Here is a 25,445-nt window from a genome sequence, read left to right as displayed (position 1 = left end):
AAGATAGCTCCACTGGGGGTGAGGGCTTGCAGAAGGGAGAGATACAGCTCCGTATAGAAACACAAGTAACACAAGCAGCACATTGATAGAATTACCAAGACCCTAGCCCTAATAAATGAGCACACCTCAAAGTAGCGGGCAAATCTGGTAACAAATATGTCAGCATTTAACTTTACCCTGGTAGCTGCAATCCAGCTTTCCAATCTGTTAAGATCCTTCTGGATTGTGCTCCTGTCCTCCAGCGCATTTGCATTCCTTCCCAGTTTTCATGTCATCTGCAAACTTGCTAAACAGGCTCTCAATTCCAGCACGCAAATCATAACAAATATGTTGAACAGCACTGGACCCAGGACAGACCCCTGTATGACTCTACTCTAAACCTCCTGCTTTTCTGACCTAGATCCATTTATAGTTATCCTTGGCTCATTGCTATCAAGCCAGTTATCTATTCACCTTAAAGCAGTTTTATCCAGCCCACATTTCTCCAACTTGTTTAGGAGAAGGTCATGTGGGACAAAAGCCTTGCTCAAATCCAGATACAATGCGTCTCCAACATTCCCTTCATCCACCCAAGTAGTTATTTTGTAAGGAAGGAGATCAACTTTGGAATGATTTATTTTTAGTAAATCCACACTGGATGCTTGGGGATCTGCCTTTTCTTCTCCAAATGCTTGCAAATCGATTTCCTTAGGATATGTTCTAGTAACTTCCTGGGTACGAAGGTAAAGCTAACTGGTCGGTAGTTGCCTGGGTACATCTTCTTGCTTTTTTAAAGAAGATCTTTTCCAGTCCTCTGGGACCTCGTTCATGATTTCATAACTATGTACGATTCATATTGATGCCATAATTTCATAAATATTATAGTCAAGGGCTCTGAGATCACTGATCTCTGAGATCTCAGAAAGGAAACAGACCTGTTCACTCCCAGTGACTCCTGAACTAAATTTGCTCTGTGATTTTTTTTCAAGTAGATTTCACCTATTTATTCCTTTCATCTGTTCAAGAGTCAATAGGTCAGATACTCAGCTGATATAAGCTGTACCTCTACTTGCACAAGCTAAAGATGTAGCCCAAGATGCAGAACTAATCCCCGTGTCTAATGTCTAACAACATTGAGTACAAGAGAAGCCAAGAATCTTAAGGAGGACCAATAATATAGTAAATCAACAGGAATAGAGGAGACACAGATAAGACTGTCCAAACAGGAATATAATTCAGACCAATGTTTGTTCTGATAACATGTGATGGTATATATACTTGTCTAGTTATAAAACTTGTGCCAACTATTGGCAAATCAAGTAATTCAGAGAGATAACTTTAATATTTCTTGACACTTGGAAGTGTAATTTTTTGCTCTCAGAATTATATCTCCTTTTTGCAGAAGCAATGGCTTTTGACATTTGATATATTTTAGGGATGAGCTAATAATCCATTTGGATTAGAAGGATATATGCACTGGGTGCTTAGAATTTGATGAGATACTTTTCAAATCTCTGAATCCAAACTCACCCTGTCTGAAATCAGCATGTGATCAACATGGAACTTCCTCCCAGCCAAAACAATTACAAGGCTACTTCACCATTTCTAGTTTTGGTAGCCTTACAAAAGATTGTAGCAGCCTACTAAACTATCTCCATGTCCCTTAACTGAGCGTCTTTGAGTTGGTTAGCACATCTCCAGTTTAATTTTTGGGGTAAACATCAGAGAAGGCTTCAGGGGCAATAAGCTACTTGCAGGCTAGCGTGCCCCATTCTCCTGCAGCAACATAGGAACAAATCAAGCTACCATAAACTTTGCCACCATGGGCCCTAGTACACATAACAAAGGGACCCCCCACCCCGCAGCTCAGGGGCTGCATGACCTGATGGCAGCTCATCTGGGTAGGCTCTGCTGAGGAAAAAAAAAGTGTCAAGGAACCTGCTTCTTTTTTTTTTCCAGCAGAGCCTGCCCACACCTCCTGCAATGAGAGTGCGAGCTGCCAGTGGGCTGAGTGGCCCCTGAGCTGCAGGGGGCTCTGTTGCTTCCCTCTGTGGTGGCAGTGGCCCCCCAGGCAGCACCCATGCAGATAGCACCCCACCTGGACAGTTCTGGGGGCCACAATACTGTGGAGGAAAGCACCAGGGTCCCCTGCAGCTCAGAGGCCACTTGGCCCACTGGCAGCTCACTCCCTGGATACAGGGGACATGGACAGACTCCAGGAATAAAAAAAAAAAATAAAGATCAGACCTCTTGCAGTTTTTTTCTCTTTTTTTCCCTCAATGGAACCGAGTCCTGAACACCATTAAAACCCAGTGCTGTCTGTGCCTAGTCACGTTTCATGGGGTACTCGTACATGTGCCGGGGGTTTAGTTCTCCCTAAACTGAAACAGTGGGTCTTTAATTGGTGGGTTTTTAATTGTGTTGATTAAAAACTCACTGTTTCAATTTAGCGATTTCTAACACTATGATGGAACAGTGAGGGCCCTGTCAGCTCATGTCCCCCACCACGGCGCTGCAGGCAGACTGATAACAAAAAAGTGAGGGGCCTGATACTTATTTTTTTCCTGGAACTTGCCAGCCTCTCCTGAGGCCGGGGGAGAAGGGGGTGGGGTGAGCTGCTGGCAGGCCCTGAGCTGCAGGGGGGCCTAGTGCTTCCGTCTGTGGTGGTGGTGCCCCCTGGAATTACCTGCATGGGCTGCGAGTGGCTGCTGCCTGGGGGGTGCCGCCACCACAGAGGGAAGGATCGGGGTCCCCCATAGTTCAGGGCTCACTGGCAGCTCCCCCACTGCCCCTGGCTGCAGGAGAGGCAGGCAGGCTCCAGGGGAAAAAAATAGGATTGGACCCCTCACCGCTTTTTTTGCAGAGACTGCCTGCAGCACAGGGGTGGGGGCATGAGCTGACAGAGCCATCACTGTTCTGTCACAGTGATGGAAGGCCCTAAATTGAAACAGTGAGTTTTTAACCGACACAATTAAAATCCCACCAATTAAAGACCCACCCTTTCAATTTAGGGAGAACTAAACCCCCGGCATGTGTACAAGCACCCCATGAAGCTGAAACCTGACTTGCCACAAACAGCATTGAGTTTTAATGGTGTTCGAGATTCAGTGACAACTAGTTGGGGGATGAGCTCTTTTCAGCTCAAATGCTGGTCCATAGTAACAAGGGAAAATACACCATCCAGCATCCTTTAAGGTAAGTAAATTATCTTAATTACAACCTTTTCGGCACCTCTAAGAAGCAGCTGAGATTAGCAAACTGATCCCTGAAACTAGGTCTGCCACTGCACAACGCTGAAAATTACCACAAAACACTGGGGGGGAGGGATGGCGCATGGCGGGTGTGGGTGTTGGCAGAGTGAGGGGTGGTTTTTAATCATTGTTTTTGGTTTGGGTTTTTTAAAAAGCGGAGATTATTTGGGAAAGTACATACAGGAAACAAGCACAACATTCCATTTCCACAGGTCTTGGCTTCTTTCTTTCCTGCGGGGTTCAGCAAAATGCCACTAGCAAACATCTTAGCAGAATTTGTACCATCTGGTTAGGAATCCCCCCTGACCATCTTGCAGCAGTGACTACAAAACTCTATCACTGCAATTAGCTACACATTTTTCTTAAAGTTCTTGTGGTATCATCTTTTTCCAGATCTCTGGCTTTCATTACTAGACTGGAAAAATGTCCAATCTAAATGAAATGAAAAATGGAAAAATCACAAAAGGAAAAAATTGACTGAAGCCAGTATTATGCTACATGTCCTACTGCCTACGGCTGCATTGGGTTCACATTAATCAAAAGTGAGTTATAGGGCTGTACTCCTACAACTGCTGGTTCTGTTTTGTCACAGTTGTGTCCCCCAAAGCAAATACTAATGAACACCCCAAAAGAGCCACATTTCTTTCACTAATCATTATTAAAAGGCCAACTCCCAATGTAGGCAGGGTAATTTAAATAATTTCCTATAAAGACATTCAGAAATCCTCTTTTAAAAAAAAGTAATATGGAACACTCTTTGGGAACTCACAATAAAACTAAGAAGGAGTTGAACTTGAAAAAGATCTTTGCTAGTGTGTCAATTAACTTTCCACCTCTACTTTTCTTTCAGGAGTGTCTGTTCACTGTATAGACAGACATTAATAATAGCTCTTAGGAGCAGCTATTTTCTTTTCTTCCTTACTTATGCAGGACCCAGCAGAATGGAACATTATGACTTCTCCGTGTTAGCATAATGCAAATACAGAAATAACAGGTGTGTGTCACTATGAGTTTTGATTTCTCTTTTATACATGCTTACTTCTCCATGACTCTTGGAGGAAGCTTTCAAGGACATAGACAGCTACATGCCCATGTCTGAATCACTTGAGACTGCAGATAATAAGAGCACTTAAACAATTACAGCATTTTCAAAACCTGCAAGAAGGCAGTAAGAAAATATTATCTTACATATATAGAAGCAATGGATAAAATTGATCCTGCCCTATATAGTAAACTTACAACATGAATGTTTATCCCATGCAGTATACCCTTCGGCATCAAATTAAAACAATCTAGCCCATGTTTGTGGAGAGGGAAATAACAAAAACAAAACAAAAAAAAGAAGTCACGGTATTAAGGCATAAAAAGCGATATCAGTGCTAAGTCTGTGACAGAAAATAAATCAGCTAACTAGGCTCTCTACAGCAAATGTAAAAATTCGCTTCTGTAAGCTACTTGATAAATACAAGTCAAACACCTGTGTACCAGCTGGACTGCATGTGTGTCACTGCTGAACCATCTGCAGAACACACCCTGTGCCAACTGCTTCACTTAATGTAGTTTGGAAATGGGAGTGCATTAGACAGAAAGTGTCAACAGTGGAATTAGCAGCACTTCTAACTTGTTGCCCTCTTGTATTTCTATTTTTGGAAGCCTTATGCCAGTGCAGCGGTACTGACTGCTGATGAAGCAAGACCTAGCCTAGCCTCAGCCAGTCTCATTCAACTAATCAACTGAAGTTTCAAACATGCAACCTGAATTGCACATGTTCATGAGTATGAATTCTCAATGAAAATTTCAATTTGGTCCCCTCTTGAAAATAAATCACAGTTTTGCAACTGTTACTGATTTTCTCATATAAAGTACATAAACATATACTGTTTTTATGCCTTAAATATTAACATAGATGGCACAACAGAAGAAAATTCATATTTGAGAGGGACACCCTTATAGCAAATAAATTATAATTTTTTTACCCCCCAAAAATTACTGTGGAAAATAGAGCACAAAGGCTCTTAGCCCAGGCACTAAAGGCTATTTTAAAAATCTTTCCCTGTGTTCTGCCTTGAGAATTTGGAGACCCAACAAAAGTCATTACAATTCAGAGTAACCAGCAGTATCCCTTGTAGCATCAGTAAAATTCATATTCCATATAATTTGATTAGGCTGAGAGAAAGCTTTTAAATTTTCATTAGAGGCAAAAACTTAGAATAGAGGGCGTTAGCTAGAGGGAAAATGTTGTTACATGTAAGAAGAAATACTAAAATTAAAATAAATTGATTATTTTTAAGTCATTTTTAAGAATCAGTTAATTATTCGTAAAACACAAGATCCTGCCTTTGACAAAGTTCAATTGCTAACTGCTAACAATACTCAAAAGGAAATGAAAGAACAAAACAGAACATGCCTGACAAGTTGTACAATACCAGGATGGTGGAAAAAACTTTTTTTTTTTTAGCAACTTGTTTACTTTCTGGAAGAGAAAATTGATAATCTATATGATTTTATTATAAACCATTCAATGGGTTCTTCTTAAAGTCCTAGCTTCTGCAGTCATGTGATTTGAGAGTATCAGCTTTGAACTTTCCAGCCCTCATGACTGGAGATAAAAATCATAAAAATGTGACACAGTGTACCCTAAAGGCACATAAAAATAAGCCAGTGTGTTTAACATTTCAGAAAAGTCTCCAATTTTTAAGTCTGTCTCTTAGTTTTCAGGGCCCTGACTCATGCTTTTTGAATACTTAGGTTTATCAACACTGAAAGCATGCAGAGACTGCTCGCATTTAATCCAGGATTCATACTGTAGCAGACATATGTCTTTTATCACAGTACAAAGGGGCTTGTATTTAACAACTAAATAATTTTTATGTAAATGTTATGCAATGCAGCAACTATAGCCTGCTGCAAGCTGCAGCCTACCAATCTATTCTCTTTTCAGAAGCTCATAACCCTCACACATTTTTGAGTCATGTATACCTTTTTTAATTTGTTATAAAGCTGTGTACAGCCAGTCCTCCACTTACAATGTTTTGAGTTGCAACATTTCACACACAAACATTCATAAATTGACACCCTGTTTCAACTTTATGACATCAGTTTCAACTTTAGAACACTTGATCCAATGCAATGCCACACCAGCGAACAAGTTCACTGTGTCATTCATCTCCCCTGAGAACATCTGTCCAAACTTCCTTGGACATTTTCTTTAAAAAGGAGACAAAACTCCAGAAAAACCTAGACTCCTGAGAAGACTCCAGCCAAGAACCCTTCCAAAAGTCCAACCAAGAGCCTTTAAAAAAGTCCAGCAAAGTCACCTCAAATAAGTCCTTGCAAATCAATATGATTGTTATTTACAATACAAATACATTAATATAGCTATATTATTCATCTATAATTGACCAAGTACAAAATTCTGGGGTACTGTTGGTGGGAAAAAAGGTATCGGGCCTTGGTTCCCCCATTTATAACATTGTTCCATATGAGTAAATTGGCTTCGAGTTACAACATTTCGACTTAAGACACAGTTTTCAGGAACCTATTGTGTTGTAAGTCCAAGGATTGCCTGTACTCCTATGATTTTGTAATGGCTAATAAAAAAGGAACACTTATGTTAGCTACAACCAAACTGTAACCTCCCTGACAACCTAAAAGATATTGTAGAGTTGTTTTTCCTTTTTTATTGTGCCTTTTTCTCAATTTACATTCCCTCTTTCCTTTTTTCTACTTTTTTCATTTCTTCCTCTCACATACCATCATGTCCCCATAGATATGCATACTCCAGTTTGAGTACTGCCCTAAAATGGGAGGATGACCTTGCTTTTGCAATACACCACACATCCTTACATAAGAACAGTCATTGCACATAGTGGTCATGTACCATTACCTACATTTTTTCTAGTAACTAATACCTTGTTTTAACTCCCAGAAGTCCTCCCACTGCATCTCTATAGCATCAATGCTAGGGGAGCCAATGGTGCCAAATTCAAGTTGTGGCTGGAACTTTAGAAACCCTAATAAAGGAACAGGTAGTTCTTAATTTAGAGAGATGCAAGGACAAGGAGCAGATGTAGCAGTCCCTTCTACCCAAGGAAGTCAAAGGAGAAAAGTACTGAAGCTGCATGAGTAACGTGGGGATGAACCTCTCCTGTTGGACTGCCTTGACCAGGGGTGCTCAAACTCTGGCTCCCATGGAATACAGCTGACAGGGTTCCCCATGGGTTTGGAAATTTGGCAGCAGGGGAGCAGTGTCAATACTGTCACCCCTCTCTGCTGCCAAAATCTTAAGTCCCCTGGGACAGGTCTGAGCTGGGCCATAGCCCCCGTCCGACTGCCAGATTGGAGCTGGGCCATGTCCCCTTCCCTTCAGGCTGCCAGACTGGGGCTGGTCCATACCCCCTTCCTCCCATTGGGCCAGGCCATGCCCCCCTTTCCTCCCCATCCCTGTTCATGGGGTGAAGCCATGCCCCCTTCCTTTCACCAGGCCAGGTTGGGTCAAGGTCAGACCCCCTTCCTCCTACAGAGCTGGGCCATGCCCCTTTCTACCCAGAGGGCTGGACTGGGGCTAGACCATGCCCCCAGCAGGGCTGGATCAGAGTCATATCACTGTCTCTCCCCTCCATGGAGGTAGGTTGGGGCCAGCCCAACCCCCCTTCCACCATGTGCTTGGACTGGAGCCAGGCTGCCCACCAGATGGACTCTGCTGGATACAGCTCTCAGAAGTACTGAGGACTGCACATCTGGCCTGCCAGCCAAAAAGACTGAACACCACTGGCTTGGACCATTGCCCTAGAGAAGACCTTAGGCAAAAGGCCAGCTCGCCCGTCCAAGCTTGTCCTGGATAATACTTCCAACCAATGAGTATATGATTTTTTTTTAGTTTGCTCATCCTTACAGCGGGTAAATCATCACTGTCTAGAAAGGATTCTGTTATGAAGGAGCCTGTCACAGAGACACTGAGCAGTACCAATAAGTATCAGTATTTAACTCAACTGCAAATTTGCTGCAGCTTTGATTTTAAGCAGATCATAGGAGCCAAAGCTTCTCTAGTCTATAGCCTATAGAAGCCAAAGCCATGAGGTTTGTCAAGCAAGTGAATCATTTTATATATGCTGGATAAGTCAGACAGTTTAAAAGATAAAGATAAAAGGGAAAGGAGATTTTGCATCAATATTAGACAACAGAGAAGCCATCAGCAATACCATTCTTTTCAGTGACACCCAAGGCTGCCTGTGGAAGTAATTTGATTCCATATGATTCCTTCTGAAGAAGAAAAATGCACTGTTGTGGGTGTGTGAGGTTTAAGAATTTGGGAACCAAAAATAATGGAAAACTTGGTTGTACATAGAGCTTGTGAACTGAAAAATTACCTAATATGGCAAAGTCAGTCAGCACAGCTCTATGAAAGCAAACGTGTGATCAAAGGCTATTCAAACTACAGCTTGCAAATTAAAAAAAATAAAAAGAGATAATGCTTGCTGAAGCAGTATAATACATCTTTGAAAATGCAGTGGTCAAATGTGTGCCTGTCCAACAAGATTTTTCACACAACTCATTGAAGTATCTAAGCATACACATTTGTGTCTTGAATGGATTCAATATGAGATAAACTCTTTAGTAAAAGTATGTGCTGGCATCACTAAAAACAAGTTAATAAAAAATAGAGAGGTCTTAGATACACAGGCAAGTCAGACCAATTTTGCTTAATAGTAGACAAGTGCCTGACCACCAGGGGCCTAGTTTTCCATTCACCACAGAAAACTGCAGAGAAACACAAAATCTGCATTTTTCCACAACCTACCAAAAGCACAGCAGCATCCTGTGGTGAGTAGCACAATTTCTGCTCTATTTTATTTTTGTTGCTGTTTTTGCCCCTCAGCCAATCAGCAGAGAATGTTGAACACTTTGCATGCCTTGGCAGCCATCTCTCCAAAAAGGCCAACGTAGATGAGGAGCTCCAGCATAGGATCCAACATGCCAGCTCTGCCTTCAGAAGACTGAATCACCCATATCACACTTACAGTCTCGGCAATGCTACGCTTGCTAGCACTATGACCAAAAGAGACTTGGGGGTCATAATTGACCACAAGACGAATATAAGCCACCAATGCGATACCGCAGCCGGCAAAGCGAACAAAACTCTGGCTTGCATCTACCGATGCATCTCAAGCAAGACCCAGGATGTCATCCTCCCACTGTACTCGGCCTTGGTGAGGCAGTAGCTGGAGTACTGCAACCAATTCTGGGCTCCACAATTTAGGAAGGATGTGAAGAAGCTTGAAAGAGTCCAGAGGAGAGCCATGCACATGATCAGAGGGCATGAGAACAGGCCTTATGAAGAGAGACTGCGAGCTATAGGACTCTTCAACCTGGAGAAGTGCAGGCTCAGTGGTGACTTGGTGGCAACCTATAAGTCATAAGGGGTGTGCATCAGGATCTGGGAGAACGCCTGGTCACCAGAGCACCCCAGGAGATGACAAGGTCCAATGGTCACATACTCTTGCAAGACCGTTTTAGGCTGGACATAAAGAAAAACTTCTGAACTGTCTGAGCCCCCAAGGCGTGGAACAAACTCCCCCCAGAGGTGGTGTTAGCACCTACTCTGGACACTTTCAAGAAACATTTGGATGTTTATCTTGCTGGTATCCTTTGACCCTTGCTGATGTCCTGCCCCTTGGGCAGGGAGCTGGACCCAACGATCTTACAAGATCCCTTCCAGCCCCAATGTCTATGACATCTGTGAAATATTATGTAAATATACTTTTAGCATTTTAAAAGTAAATTGTAAATTTAAAAGTAAATTGTATGCAAGGAAATCTAAAATGGCACTGAAACTGAGTTTTCAGAGTTGCATTCAAGTTACTCACTGGTCTCTGTCTTACATTAGAATAAAATGTATACTCTACTTCAAAACCACTTTACTATAGATAAAATTAATTTTTTTATCTGTGTTGTTGAACTGTATATGCACGTTCTTAATTCCACCATCCTATTCAAAATTAATAGATACTATCTCCAATTTGTAAAACTCATTATACCATCTAAACCAGAATCATTCATATTCTATATCATTTCAGAACTAAAGTAGACCAATTTATTCAACTATTTTAAATAAGCATACAATATATTAAAAAGAATAGCCTTACTCTGAAGCACAACTGGATTTAAAATATAATATATTCATTGTTTAATCATTTTAAAGATGAAGAATAAAAGCTTAACAATGGTTTGATGGGACAATACCTTTCTTTCACCAAATTTCTGTTGATATTAACTATTTAAGCATAAACAGTAAAGTATTGTAAGAATTTTATAGGTATATTGTGCAAATCATGTGAACAAACATACCTTTTCCCCAGGAGGTCCAGAAGCTCCATTTTCTCCTCTGACACCCAAGTCACCCTGCAAGGTAAATTTGCAAGCTTAGAGGTTTCAAAGAATTTGGAGTTTGCCTAGCTACCTATCAAAGGAATTTGTTATTTGAACAAACAGTTTATTTTTCATGTATATAATTTTGCTTTTAGTAGCTTTAATAATACTGCAGGCAGATGTTAAGCCAGGGGTGTGACTGAAGGCTGAGGAATTTTATGTCCCATTATTGGAACTGCACAACCTACCATGCCAGATTTACAAGGCAGGCTGTACAATTCCAGAAATGGGGCATAAAATTCCTCAGACCTCAGTTGTGTAACTGCCAGCTACCAGCATGGGGGAGCACCTGCAGCTGAGGAAAAGGAAGATTCCTGCTCCTCAGTAGGGCTGTGTGAAACGCCTGTGTTTCATTTCTGTTTTGGATTTGGCATTTCAATGGGACAGATATTCCTTTCAGCATTTTGAATCGCTGTTGTTTCATGTCAGCCAAAACTGTTTCAAGTTTCAGCGCTGTTTCGACACTGTTTCAACCATAGGTTATAATGGGGAATGACTTAAATGCCTATACCTTTGTCACTTCTTGCCTGATTCTGATGAAAATTGCAGGAATGGTAACCCCTGCTGGTGCCATGAAGCCTGCCACGTTTCAAGGAGATAGGTGCAGGGTTTTATGGGAAACTGCACCTCAAGTTGCTAAGAGCAAAACTCGTGTCACGGGTACGTGTTAAGGCAGAGTGGGGTGAAAACAGCAGGCGTGGTAGCCCCTGTTGGTACTGTGAAACCTGCCAAGTTTCAAGGAGATAGGTGCAGGGCTTTCTGGGAAAATGCACTTTGTCATGGAGTAGGGCCCCTAGAAATGGCCTTAGGGCCCTGTGACCATATTGCATGGCAGCCTTTGGCTTCTTTACTATTCCTTCCATCCAGGAAGAGTGCACACACCAACTGCATATGCTTCCTCATCCTGATGAAGGGTTTTTCAACCCAAAAGCTTGCTACATTCCTCCAACTATTCAGTTGGTCTACTAAAAGATACTGGATTGACCCAAAGAACCTTGTCTGCCTGGTATACAATTCAGCAGCTCTGTACCTTCCCTACACCACAGCCCATGCCTCACAGATGGCACCCCAGGCAGCTAAGCTGAACTCACCTGGAGCCTCACATCTCCACTGCAACCAGCAAGCCTCACACCTCTCAAAGATGTTAGGAGTCTGGGATTCCCCAGCCAGGACTGTGTGTGCATGTGGTGGCTGGAGGTTATAAGGCACCTCCTACCCGCCTTTCACCTGGGAGGTCCTAGGCCCTGTTATTTTCTGGGAGCTGCTGTGCTGCCGGCAGTCCCACCAAGCCTCCCAACCCTAGCAGGGTGCAGTTTTAGGTCATCCCCAGGACCCGAGGCCTCCTCCTTCCCTGTAGCCCCATTCCATACCTCCAAGTTTGTCCTGGCATGGGAGTTCAGCAGGGATATGTTCTTCCCCTGCTTGGTAGTGATGCAGTGAGAGCTGCCTCCAGCTCTGAGAGTGGGACGTTAAGAGTTTTCGAAACCAGAAGGAAATAGGTGCAGATGGAGTGAGGAGGGTGGCACTCTTTCTCTCTACACCTGGAGCTTGGGGAACCCCAGCAGTGGGAGGTTCACCTTGAGGGACACCAGCTGCTCCACCAAACCAGGATGCAAGGAGGTGTGGTGGGGTGTCACAACACCCACAGCAATGCTTAACACCCCCTCACTTGGAACACTCATCGGAGGACAGGACAGGTGTTCCCAGGCAACCATGGCCAGATCCTGCCACACCTGGCTGTGGCTTACCCAGTAGGCCAAGGGGGGTTGCACAGCAGCAGCTCCACATCCTCAGCAAGATAGGCAGCCACCAAGGCCTGAGCGCTACCTGCCTGATGGGGGGGGTCTGATGCTTCTGGACCCCACCATGGAAGTCATGCCCTTGGTCAACATTGGCAACACCTGTAGTGGAAGAGGAGACTCCCTGGTGGATGGTGTGTTGGCACTGGACAGTGGATCCCCCTTTTCCACATTCCCCTGCCTCTGCCCTTCTGTCTCCCTGACTTTCTTCACCAGCACCTCTGTCCACTGATCCAGGGTTTTGCTGCCGTATACACTTCCCTTCACCCTTGGGTTACACATGGCAGCCAGAACATAGACCGTACTGGATGACAAGGGATCAAGCAGTTTCCTGATGCCATCCTTCAGCCACCTCACCAGTGCCTGCACATCTGGTGACAGCAGCTTGCCCCACCCAGGAACATTGATCCCCTGGAAGTTCTCCATTTGGTTCTGAAGTTCCCTCACTACATGGATCACCTGGCTAAGGAGGGCATCAACAGCACTGAGAGTCTCCATGGCCTCAAGGAAAGACTTGAGGACCACCAAGATGTAGGAGATGGTATCCCACTAAGCTCTGTTAAGGGGGCTGCTGATCCCAATCTCAGAGATGGCCTTCTGTTGTTCCACCAGCCTCTCAAGCATCAGTTATGTGGAGCTTCACCGAGTCTCCACATCCTTCATGATTTTATGCTGCCGGATGTTCAGTTCTGCCTGTTTCTCCCTCAGCATCTTGCCCCCTTGGAAGTAGTCTGCCACCTTCCAGCATTTGGAAATGAGCTTGCTGGTGGTGCTGACACTGTCACTGGCAGCCCTGTCCCCCTCCAAGGCATCCCTGAGAATAAGGTGGAACTTATCTGCTGTGTGGCACTTGCCAACAAAGTTGGCATCACAGACTGCCTTGACCATATTGGCCCCATTGTCGGTGACCATTAACCCATGGGTGAGTTCACCCTGCCCAATGAGCCACTCCTGCACCTAGCGATTTATGGCCCCCACAATCTTGGCTGCTTTGTAAGACTCATCGATCGCCTTGGCTTGAAGCAGAGACCATCGACAGCTTGACTGGTTGCACCAGTGCTCTGTGAAGGAGAGGTAGGCACAATCTCCACCCTGTCTGCTCCAGATGTCCAAGGTGAAGTGTAAGGCCACCTATGGACCTGCCTTGCACAGCTTCTTCTTCAAGTAGTCCCTATATACCTCATACAGGGAGGGCACCACCGTCCTGCTGAAGGTCGTGCATGCGGGCACTTTGTACAATGGGGCCATGAGTGTCATGAGCTGCCTGAACCCTGGCCGCTCAACAAAGGAGAAGAGCTGGCCATCCACAGAAAGCATCTCCCCAATGCTCTGGGTGACCTCGCTTGCCTTGGGAAAGTGCCCCCCTGTGTGCCCACCTTTCCCCCCACTGTTCCAGGGTGACCTGCCTCCGCTTCAGGGAGATGGGGGCTTTTGAGCAAGAGGGGTACTTTTTGGGTACACTCCCACTGGTGCCACGCTGAGAAGGAGCAAAAGCAAGGGTGTGGTGCCTGCGCAGATGCATCAGCACCCCCGTGGTGCTCAGGCATTTCACTCCCCTGCCCCAGCTGGTTTTGGCTCAGCAGTGAAGGCAGGTAGCATATGTGGGATCATCTGCCACCTCAGAATGATGCCAGACCACACTACCCCCTTGCTTCTGGGGTGCAAGTGAGGTGCCTGCCTTATCCCCCTCCTCAGCAAGCAGAGGCACAACAACAGGAGCTGAGCCAGCTGCCCCCACAGCTTCCTCCACAGTCCCTTTCAGGGAAGGGGACCTGACTCAAGGGGAACTTTGAGGAGTGTTGAGCACAGACTCTGCTTCCCCCTCCTACCCTAAAATTTCTTGTGCTATCAAGCTGAAGTCCCCTACTTCAAGACTGAGCTCCTCTTATGACCAGGAGTGGGAGGCTCATGCTGGGACCTGCAATTCAAGTGGAGGAGACTGTGCTGCTGGTGCTGCTTGTCATCATGCTGGTGGTGCTGGAATTTATTATTACAGCTGATGTCAGAGGAGGTGCAGCTGGAGGCACTGCTGTGACCTCCTTGCTCTCAGTACCAGCAGAAGTGGTACCATGGCTGGCTGAAGAGAGGCTGCATCTCAGCTTAGGCAGCGGGTTAACTGACACCTCTCCCTCTGCCCCCTCTCACTCCCCTTTCAGACTTGGCAGCACCAGCCTTTCTAGTATGTTTCATGTTTTCCTGTGCTGGAAAAGGTGTCTGGCTGTGTGCAGTGTGTGTATATATATATATGTAGGTGTCTGTGATTGCAATCTATCTAATCTATGCTGTAATTTCCTGAACAGTGCCCAGCGATCACACTATCAGGCAAAACACAGATTTCTTTTTCTTAAGGTAAAAAAAAAAGAATAATTTCAAAGGAATGGATGTAGGGAAAAAAAAGAAATGATATAGGAATAACAATACTAGTATTGGAGTTAGGCTAGTATAGCTAAACTGTCAGTGTAAGCTGTATGCTATCCAATCCTTTGCAAGTAGAAGGAACATTCCCTAGCTAGACAGTAACAGCTAGAAAGCAGTCAGAGTCAGTGCCTTTCAGATGCTGCTTTCTGGTGAGAAAGAAGCTGACAAAGTCTGACAGCTTAGGCACTCACAGGCTTATATGCTGTTTTAAAACTTTTTTGGTCCCTCCCCCAGAGTACTGGGATTGAAAGGGACCTCAGGGACAGCTGGGAGACACTGGCCAGCTACAGATGACAGCCTGTTCCCTGCTCTTCCCCCTCCTGCCCCTTATTTTATCTTTCCCTGAAAGCTCAGCTTTGAAACACCTTCAAAACGCTGAAACACCTTCGAAATGTTTGAACTTGTTTCATTTCTTTTCAAACTTTTTAACATGTCTCCCGTTTTGTTTCAGATTCGGAGTTTTGAGCATCAAAATGCTCAAAACACTGCTGAAATGAAACAGCAGTTGAAATTTTGCATAGCCCTACTCCTCAGCTACATTCCTAATGCACTTGGAAACAGCAGCAACTTCTACAGGCACCCAGGAAAGCAAAAAAAGCAGGCATGTCACTGAGGCTCCCAATTGCGTACTTACTTTTTAAAGGTTTGGGGCACCACAACCCCAGCATCGGCAAGCCTTTCCCTGATGTCAGGATCCCAGTGCCTTGTATCTATAAGAGGGCGGTACATGCAGTTGGGAGCCTCACTTTTTTGAGCTCCCTGGGCACTATAACCCCAACGCTGGGAAGAGGCTCCCTCATGGCAGGCACACAATGCCCACCATGCTGCAGCTGGGGATGGGGAGCTTCCTTAAATGAATAAGTGTGGCTGTGCCTTTAAAAAGGGAATTGGCATAAGCAGCGAAAAATTAGGGAGTTTTCCCATTGCCCCCTGCTCATACCTGGTGCCTCTTTAAACTGGTGCACATAGCTGGGGATCAGGGAAGTTCCCCTATCCCCAGCTGTGCATCTGTTTTTAAAGAGGTACCTGGCATCATCTGGGGATAGAATGGGGCAGCTGGGTTTGAGACCTGACCTGTCCTGCAGCCTGATTCCGTGAATTGGGCACGGCAGCTTTGTCCTGGACCTCAGGGTTGTAGTGCCAAATCCCAATACAGCAAAGTGGTTAGGTCATTTACTTAGGAGAGTCACCTGGGTTCTGATCCCTAGCTCAAAGAACTGGTTTTAAATGCTTCGTTTAAAAGTATTAGCTAAAATAGGAGGGGATTAAAAAAAACAAAATTAAATAGTAATTTTGGCCAGATGATTGTGTCATAGTAGCAGCACAGGCTGAGAGAAACTCCATTTTTATAATGTCATGACTACATCCTTTTCAGCCTAAATATAAGCCAATACCTTATTTCTAAACTATAAAGAACTATTACAGAACCACAATGTGGATTTATGTGGGGACAAGGAGGCAAGCATGAGTCAAACATTAGGTCTCTTGGAATACACAACATTAATATCTACTACACTTTCCTGAAGCCACCATTACGTTAATTGTGGATGTATAACTCTCTTCAGAATCTGAAGTTGGATTAGGCAACCAGAATTGTAGAACCTTTCCAATGCACCTAACTTTAGGTGCATGGCTCCAAAATAGAATACAGAACTCAATGGGAAGAGGCGATTAGGCACCCTACAGGGTGATAGGGAGAGTTGTGTCCCTCTTCTTGAATTGAGCTCCAAATGAAAAAGAAAATATCCAGGTACAAAGGGTTATACTTTCTATTTTTTAGCTTTTAAAAGCAGAAGAATTTATCCAGGTAGCTATTTTTTTAACTTAGAAATGATACTAACAGCTCCAGTCATTAGCTTTTATCTGTTGGTTGCAAGTAGTCCTTATGTCTCACTCTACACCACCCTCTAACCCTCTAAACATCCATTTGCAGAAACCCATCCATGCAAATGATTGCACCTGCGCAACCCAGCTGGTAACTCTTTTTAGTGGCATATGAGTTGGATAAGCAAATCAAACAAAATGAGTTACACATGGATGTGCAGCTGCACACCATCCAAAAATTCAAATCTTTTCAGTTTTTGATACTGGTCTTGAATAGAAACAGTTTGAGTTAGCCAAGTCCCAACAGCAGAATAAAATTTTCGATATATGAATGGCAGAGAATCTCCAGTGCTGGGAGGGTGAACAGTGATACTTATTCTTGTTAGCTTATCTAATCACCCACAGAATGAATGTTATATCATAATTTGTTTCCTAAGCCACACTCAGCTATTTTAAGAGAGGCCAGGATGATTTTTATTTTCATCAGTGTATTTTTAAATTCTACATGTAAAGCTGCCCTAAGTATATGTTATTAAATAACTGATCAACCATGCTAAATTTACATAGCTCCTTCATAACAGTAAATAGATTTTCTTCCTAAAGGTTTTAAGACAATTATATCCCATAGTAACCTAAACTATGAAGTTATGCTTTCATCACATAATTATGATTGTAATAAGCAGAGTATAAAGGATACTAAGTTTTTCTGCTTTATTTTTATGTGCTGATAAATCAGATGTCATATGTTATATATGCAGTTAACATTACTGCACTTTTACACAGACCATTTGATAGAACAAAGAAAAAGAAAACAATGTAAGTTTACATTTTAAAACTCTTTAATTCAGCTACCTTATTTTTATACCAACAATCATGCTTTGGGCTGTGTGCAGATGAAATGAGGCATGTGTGCACACTTTAAAGCAGGCTAAATGCTTTTACACCGCTTTAATGGTGTCAGTGTTTGCATACCTCAGTGGCCTTTGTGCATTAATTGGAGCTGCTGTAGAAAATTCAGCGGCATAATGTGCCTTAAATGACTTGTGGTGCCCTACAGCTGCAGAGCAAAGCACCAGGCTCCGTGCAGCTCCATGGTTCTGCAGGAAGCCCTGCAGGCAGCCTGGCAGCAGCCCAGGAAAGCAGGCTCTGCCCAAGAAAAGCAGCAATCTTCCCTTCCCCTCCCCCACTGGAGCCTGTCTGTCTGCTGGAGCTACACAGGGGACGAGTGCTTCCCTCCACAGTTGCAGTACCCCTGGGACAACCCAAGCTGGGTGCTTGCGGGCGGGTGCCACCTGTAGGGGGACACCGCTGCCAAAGAAGGAAACACCAGCCCCACTGCAGCCCATGGACTGGCAGCTTGCCCTCCCCTTCCTGCCAGACAGGCAGGTAAGTCAGCAGGGTGTGTGCACAACATGGGAGTTTAGTCAGCCCTAAACTGAAGCGGTATTTTTTTAAAACCCACCACTTCAATTTAGGGCCCCCGTTTCATCTATACACATCCTTAGTTTTCATTCATATACCAAAACGTTCTTAACCAGGACAGGCAAGAACCAGTATCTCTTACCTAGAAGCAAGGGTGACTAAAGTACAGATATAAACAGCAAAAATGACAAGAGAAGTCAAGTCTCCTGACTCCCATCCCCATACGCCATTTCCTAGATCAGTATTTTTAGTTCGTGAACATAGTAGGAACATACTTATTTCTTAATTAATTAGGTGTGTGCTATATAAATATAGATGAATAAACAGTGAAAGTAAGACTATAGGACAACTATCCTTATGTTTGCCCGGAATCAAAATCAATATGTTTTGGAAACGCAATCAGCAACAGTCTTTAATTACGCAACAGAATCACTCCTGAGCTCAGTGTTCTTAGACAAAGCCCACTGGTTTCTCAAGCTCCTATTACCTGCTGTCTTGTGTTTAAAAAAAAATGAAGAACTTAGTGACAGGGGTAAAAAGTATTAATACCCATTTAGTCTCCATATTGTACAAGTAACTTAGAGGAAATTTTTTAGACACAAATGTCTTTGTGACTTTAGTCATTAAATTTCTATTATTAGAATTAGTGATTTCAGCTATCAAAAACTAGAACCATATGGTAATTAGGGTAACTGTCTTGTCATGTTTGTACATTATGAAATACACCTGACAAGTGTACTAGACTGATAGTCTAGTTATAGGAGAAAATCTGAGTTAAAACATCAAGCTGTGTAAACCCCACAGAGATCCACAGATCGTGGTAAACAGAACTTGGAAGATTTATTCACAAAAGGAAGCAAACCATTCAAATAATGTTTGCTCAGAAGTTATAGTAGTTGAATAAACTTTGACAACCATGAGATTCCCATCACTGTAGTCATTTCTACTCTAGGCCTTGTCACTATAAAAAACAATTACTGTGGAATCCTTTAGTGTTGAAGGATAGGCAATACCTCTTTATAGCTAAGATCTAGTGGTTACATCTCCTTTCCTATAGCCTAAGAGACAGATGGCCCTATATTAAAGGGGCTACAAGAATGGCCAATGTCAATAGTCCTGGAGAAGTTAAGGCACAATATCCCCACCTCCCCAAGTTAGGCAATGGGAAAGAAATTCTAGGGCATCAATATATTTTAAACTCATTGGTAGAGAATACTGTATATTGTCTGACTCAAAATAAGCACTATGTTTTCTAATGCCCAACTTGTTTATTTTATTTAGAATTCTTGCTACTTATTTAGCAAAAATTATTCAGATTTCACAGATCAAAATATAGGTATTTTGCTGCGTTTCTTTGTTGCCTGTGTAGACCTTATGTGAGGAAATATCAAAGTAATCCCCATGTGGTAGCAAGAAGCTACCAACTTCCTAATAGTGGCAACAATAGGAAAGGCTTATTGATGCTGGTGATGGTTAAAGTGAAGGAAAGGTAAATATGTTCAAGCAAGCTTCAAGTAAATCTAAGCAAACTGCACAAAAACTCCTAATACTGTAGGCAATTTGACACAATTTAAACTAAAACCAGTAGCTCATCCAGAAATCATCTCCTTCGCTAAATCCCATTAATTATATTCCCCAAGTCTTTCTCATGCTCCACCAAAGACCAGTTAAAGACAGCAATCCTGAGAATGCACTGAAAGTTAACATAGTTCACTTTGTACCAAGGGAGGAAGCAGAGAATGAATTTCCTAAATAACAAAATCTTTAAGATTTAATGTTATCTGGACCTAGGGATTAGCATAACAGCCACTCCAGACAAAGATGTTACAGTAAGAGTGTTTTCCTCTCCTGTTGCACATACAGGTGATCAGATCTTCACTAAGAAGAAGAGCTTCAAGATAGAGTGAGACTCCAAGACTGATTCACAGTCCCTGAAAGAAACAGAATAAGGGAAATGGCCATCCTTTACCAACCAGAAGCTAGTAAGACCCATAGGGCACATCCAGATGAGCATGCACGTGCCTCTTGCCCCATCTCAAATCGCTTTGAGACAGGGCAAGAAGCATATGCGGGAATGAAAAAAATGTTCCCCGCACTGCAAACTTGCAGTGCGGGGAGAAAATTAGACCCCTGAATATCCAGGGGTCTAAAAAAAATGGAGTTAAAAAAAAGCAGGTCAGGGCAACTGGAAGCTGGATCCTCCACAGAGACACTCTGGCTGCCAGAGAGTCTCTGTGGTTGGCTCCTAGCCCTGGTGCTGAAGCACAGGCAGCATGCTGCAGCACCATGGCTCCAGTGCTGGTAAGTAAGGAATTGGGAGGAAAGAAGGAGAGGGGAAGGGAATATGAGAGGGATCTCCACTGGCCCTGCCTACTCCCCCAGCCCTGCCTTGCCTGATCCCACTCCCTGACAGCCCCCCAAGCCCCCGATCCCTTTCCTGCCTGGCCCCAGCCCCCAATCTGTTTCCTGCCTCGCCCCATCCCCCACCTGCCCCCCCCAAGGTCCCCGATCCCTTCCCTGCCCAACCCCACCTCCCGCCTGCCCCCTGCCCCTGGGGGACATGCTCTGCCAGGAGGCCCCAGAGCACCCAGAGCCCTTGCTTCTAGAATAAGTAGAGGCCTTTATTTCAGGCGGGGTTCCATTTTTTTTTTAAGTGATGGTGCCTGGGGTTGTGGGGGCAGCCATTGGGTGGGGTCTGGGACAACATGGAGGGGCTGGGTGGGGCATGTGGGCCTAGCAGGGGTGTGGTAGCCCCTGTGGGGGCCATCTGGCCCCAGTTGGGGAGCCGTAGCCCCTCCTGGGGTCCTGTAACCCATGTGGGGGACTGTAGCCCCTGTTAAGGGGGCAGCAAAATATATATTCATGAATGTATGTATTTAGAGTTCACTTTGTTATTATGATGGAGATACTGGTAGGCTTCGACATTGCTTTAACACTGTAGATATAATCAATAATACATTGTCCAACTGATCGCTGTCTCCGTTTCACTTTCTCTTTCTCTCTTTAAAGTGGTCTTTTGTTTTACTTGTGGAGGAACATGGATTTTGGGGTATTTTAGAGAGTGACTTTGGGAATTTTTTTAATCAGGGATTTTTCAGTTTTCCAATAGGAAACAACAGAATTCCTGCTAAGGAGGCCAGTGGCAGAACCCTGCCTGCTCAGAGCTGGCACCTTGGACCCATCTGGCTGTGGCTGATCTCCTGGCCAAATGGGGCCAGGAGGACATGCTTTGACAGTTCAAAGCAGGCCACCACACCCGGAACATCTTCCAGGCAATAGCTTCCCAGATGGGCGGGCAGGGGGCACACATAGCAGTCATGCCACACACAGGCCAGCTCTGCAGCCATAGCCCACTAGCAGCTGGCCCACAAGGGCAGATGCCTCTACTGGCTGTGCAGTCCTCAGTCGGGTCTGGCAGGTGCACAGAAGATTGCAGCCCCCACTGCCAGACTGCTGCAGTGGGTAAAGGGTGCAGGGAACTCTCAGGGCTGCTTCAGCAGTCCACCTGCACAAGGGGTAGTATCCCCACATACTAATTGGCTGGGCCCAGAAGCTCCTGAGAGCAAGTAGCCCTGAGTTACTTGCCAGGGCAGATTTTTATATGGCTGGGGCCCTGGGCTCTAGCTCCACCTGGCTGGAGATCCAGGAGGAGCCAGGCAGGGTTATTTTGCCCCAAGTGGCACAATTTGCTCCAAAACAAAGTACATGTCCAAGCACGTACAGTGAGACAAAAAGCCCCGGCTCAAATTTGCACTGCTTCTATTTGAGCTGCTACAACCACACATGCTTGCATATGTGGACGCGCCCAGAATGTAATAAGAAGCCACTATTTGATCCACAGAGAGACTTGTTTATTTTTACTGTGAGAGGTAACACCAACTTAGAAAGGTGAAGATACCTAAGCAGGCTTCACAGACTTGCCCTTGTATAAGCATCTTCCTGCAAGTTTATAGTCTAGACTTAACCTTAAAACAAGAATTAGTTTAAGACAGTGAAAGCTAAACCAGAAATACTGAAAGAAGCATAGGGATGAAAGGGACATTGAAGTTCATTTAGTTCAACCCCCTGCACAAATGGTGAAAAATCACTATTCTGATCCCATTCCAGACACGTACTTATTCTGCCTGTTCTTGAAAACATCCACCGAAGTTGATTCCACAACGTCTCATGAAAGCAGTTCCCACAACTTTTTCCACTGTCCTAGTTTTCTGACAGCTAGGAAGCTTCTTCCCAAGATTTAATACAGATCTACTTTGCTGAAATTTAAACTGATTGCCACATGCCCTGCCTTCTATGGCAACAGAGAGAACTTTCTTCATGGTATCCTTCCAAGCATTTGAAACTTGCTATCAGCTCCTCTCAATCTCCTTTTCTCCAAACCACCTTTTCTCTAGTGGCTTCCTTTCCAACCCTTTTACCATCTTTATCATTTATCCCTGGGCCCTGGTCACTTTCTTTATAGCCTTCTTGTAATACTGTGCTCAGACCTGGACAGTGTCACAGTGTTGACTCATCTGAGTTTGTGATCCACCATAATTTCCAAAACCTGCAGACAGAAATGTTATAGCAACATCGTTAGCTTTACAAGACTAGAGAAACTTGCACTGGTAATTAAAAAAATAATCATCTGGGGAGTTCTGGAATCTTTTCAGAGAGAATAGGCTCAACTTTCCTCAGGCACAAAGATAGAAGCTGTCATTCAAGTGATTTCTAGAGGAGCTTATGACAAAAAAATGGGAATAAAGTAAAGAGATGTTCAGGGCTCCAGGAGAACACTAAAGAATAATCTCTCTTAGCCTCCTAAAATATAATAATAGCTTGATTTCCTCCTACAAGGTTAGCTATGCAGACCTTGGAAGAACATTAAAGAAACTACAGGGAAATAAATTGTGACCTGGTGTGTCCAACCAGTGATCAATGATACCTGAATGTACTAGACAAGAACAGTTTCATAAAGTGATGAACACAGAAAAGTTATTGTAAACTTTATAGGTCAGTGTGAGGGAGTGAGGCCTAGGAGTGGCCGTGAACTCCCTAGCGCCCTTCTACCATCACTTCAGGTGGTCCAAGCACCCTCAGAATCTCGCCCGCCATGCCTTTGCTGTTTAATAGGTTAAATAGGAGGCTGCTTTTGTTCCCCTAGTGAACGGTAAGTGTGTTCTTGCCCCTACTCCAAACGGGGTGCCTCCATGCGCCCCTCCCTTAAGGGGTATGCGTGCCTCCAAACCTCCCCTTTAGCACACCCCAAGCCTCGCAGCTATTCCGTGGGACATTGTACAGTCCCCTGCCCCTCAGGTGCTCTCCCTCTGGCACCCTGGGCTTGTCGCCGCCGCCCCGTTACCGGCGCCCCTTGGGCCTGGCTCATCGCTGCCGCGCCTGCCGCCCCCTCTGGGGCCTATACCGCGCCTCTCGCGCTTCGCCCCCTCTGGGGCCTCGCCCACTCTTGGGGCTCAGGTGGCCGTAGCCATGCCTAGCCCCTTGACCCTTTCTTGGGTCTTTGCCAAGAATCCCAGGTTGGGCTCAGGCAGCCGGAGCCTTACCTGGCCTCCCCGACCCTACTGGGTCTTTATCAATCAGAGCCTGCCCCGCTCTGGGGCCTGTGCTGCGCCTCGCGCGCCCAGGGCTACAACCCCCGCTCAGCAAGCACCCTCCTGGCACTCCTTATACTGTGCCCACTGTGGCACTGTGCTCCTAATGGGCACCGGGAACCCCCAAGCTGCTGGGGAGCTCCCGTGAGGCCTCCTCACTCCCCTACAGCCTCACCCGGTCCTCCGGAGTAAACTGTAACCAAACTTAAGCCACCTGGCCACAACATAAACAACAGAGCCTCCTGCTCATAACACATAAACACCAAGCCCCCACCAGGGCTCTCAATCCTACCTCCCTTCAGGGTGTTCTTGTTCCCAGCATCATCGCAGCCAGTCAGCGTGGTGAGGCTGCAACCACCCACCCAGGCTGCTCAGCTCCTACTCCTGCAACTGCCAGAAGGGAACTACTCGTAAGGCTCTGGCCTGGGCTGTTTATAAAGGCCCGGCCCTGCCCCCTTCTGGCCACCTGACCTGCCTGGTTGCCCTGACAACCGGCACCTGAGCTGCCCGGTTGATTGGCAGCTCAGTTCCTTTTGCTTCCAAGGCACAGGACACCTTGGTGCTCCTGTGACACACCCCCACCCCAAGTTACACTACCTGGCACAGGACACCTCCATGCTCCTGTGACAGTCAGGAGGTACATTCAATTTAATAAAGATTTGAAATAGCACAATGACCTTCCATTTAAAAATGAGCTTAAACCTATCGTTAATACTCACTACAAATTGTAAAATAATGACAATTCTTTTCAATAGGTATCATATGTAATCAATAATAGACTCTTCAGAACCTGACACACTTTACAGACAACCAGAAAATTATTACATTTTTTGACAAAGCTCATGTCCGTCAAGCCATAAGCAGACACGGTAGAAGTTTAGTAGATCAACATGAAAAGAAAATGTTCCTCCAAGATTTCTCATAAAGCAAGCCAAGTTTTAAATGATTTTGCAGACATCAAATGCACTCCCCTCCTATACTCCCAATCATCCCTCAGTCTGAAGTAGAAACAGTTTTGCACATCTGACACCATCTGCAGTTCTATACTTGTGATTATTTCATTATATTAACTATTCAGAGTGCCTCAAAGGCAATTGACCTCGTAATCTTCATGCTATGCAACCATTATTCTGTGCACCTGTTGTAAAAACTAGAACGTACATGCTTGTAGTGAACACAAAATATGGCACCTTGTTTATTTTATCATGTATTACAACTACAGAGCCCACATAGCAAAACTGCCTTGAAAGCAAAATGTGGTATTAGAAAAGATTATGACAGCAACTCCTTTTTAAGATGAAAAATTGCTCTCACCTTGCATCAAAAAGCCCTAAGAAAAACAATGCTATTAGCAATGTATTTTGGTCAAAGGTGCACATTTTAAGTTATGGAACAAAGTAATTTATAATGCATTTGCATGGTGATGGGGCACTAGAGTAACATGGACTGTTGATGTTTTAGTTAGAAGATAAGACTACAAAAAGTTTTGAAAAATAAACTTGATAAAAAAGAATAGAATCAGTTCTCTAAAGCAGTGGTCTCCAAACTTTTTTGATCGCGCACCCCTATCAGTAAAAAATTTTTGAGCACGCACCCCCTATCAGTAAAAAATTTTTGAGCACACCCCCCCAATATATGTATATATATATGTATATTTATATATATATAAATTGAATTAGAAGTTTTAATATTTTCTTCCTGCACCCCAATGGATCATCTTGTGCACCCCCTGGGGT

The 25,445-nt window shown here is 44.4% G+C and overlaps 1 protein-coding gene across 2 annotated transcripts in view; it reads right to left on the bottom strand.

Annotated features, from left to right (window-relative positions):
• COL19A1 (collagen type XIX alpha 1 chain) overlaps positions 1–25,445 on the bottom strand; it is a 391,132-nt gene that overhangs the window by 317,678 nt on the left and 48,009 nt on the right. For both annotated transcript variants that reach the window (XM_019537606.1, XM_019537607.1), the window contains exon 10: positions 10,578–10,631. In XM_019537606.1, the coding sequence (XP_019393151.1) occupies positions 10,578–10,631 (54 nt within the window). The remainder of the gene's footprint in view (positions 1–10,577; positions 10,632–25,445) is intronic.

The sequence above is a fragment of the Crocodylus porosus genome, unplaced genomic scaffold (genome assembly GCF_001723895.1).
Source record: "Crocodylus porosus isolate Cpor-Errol unplaced genomic scaffold, CroPor_comp1, whole genome shotgun sequence".
Taxonomy (NCBI): domain Eukaryota; kingdom Metazoa; phylum Chordata; order Crocodylia; family Crocodylidae; genus Crocodylus; species Crocodylus porosus.
This window is presented reverse-complemented; position numbering and strand designations above follow the sequence as displayed.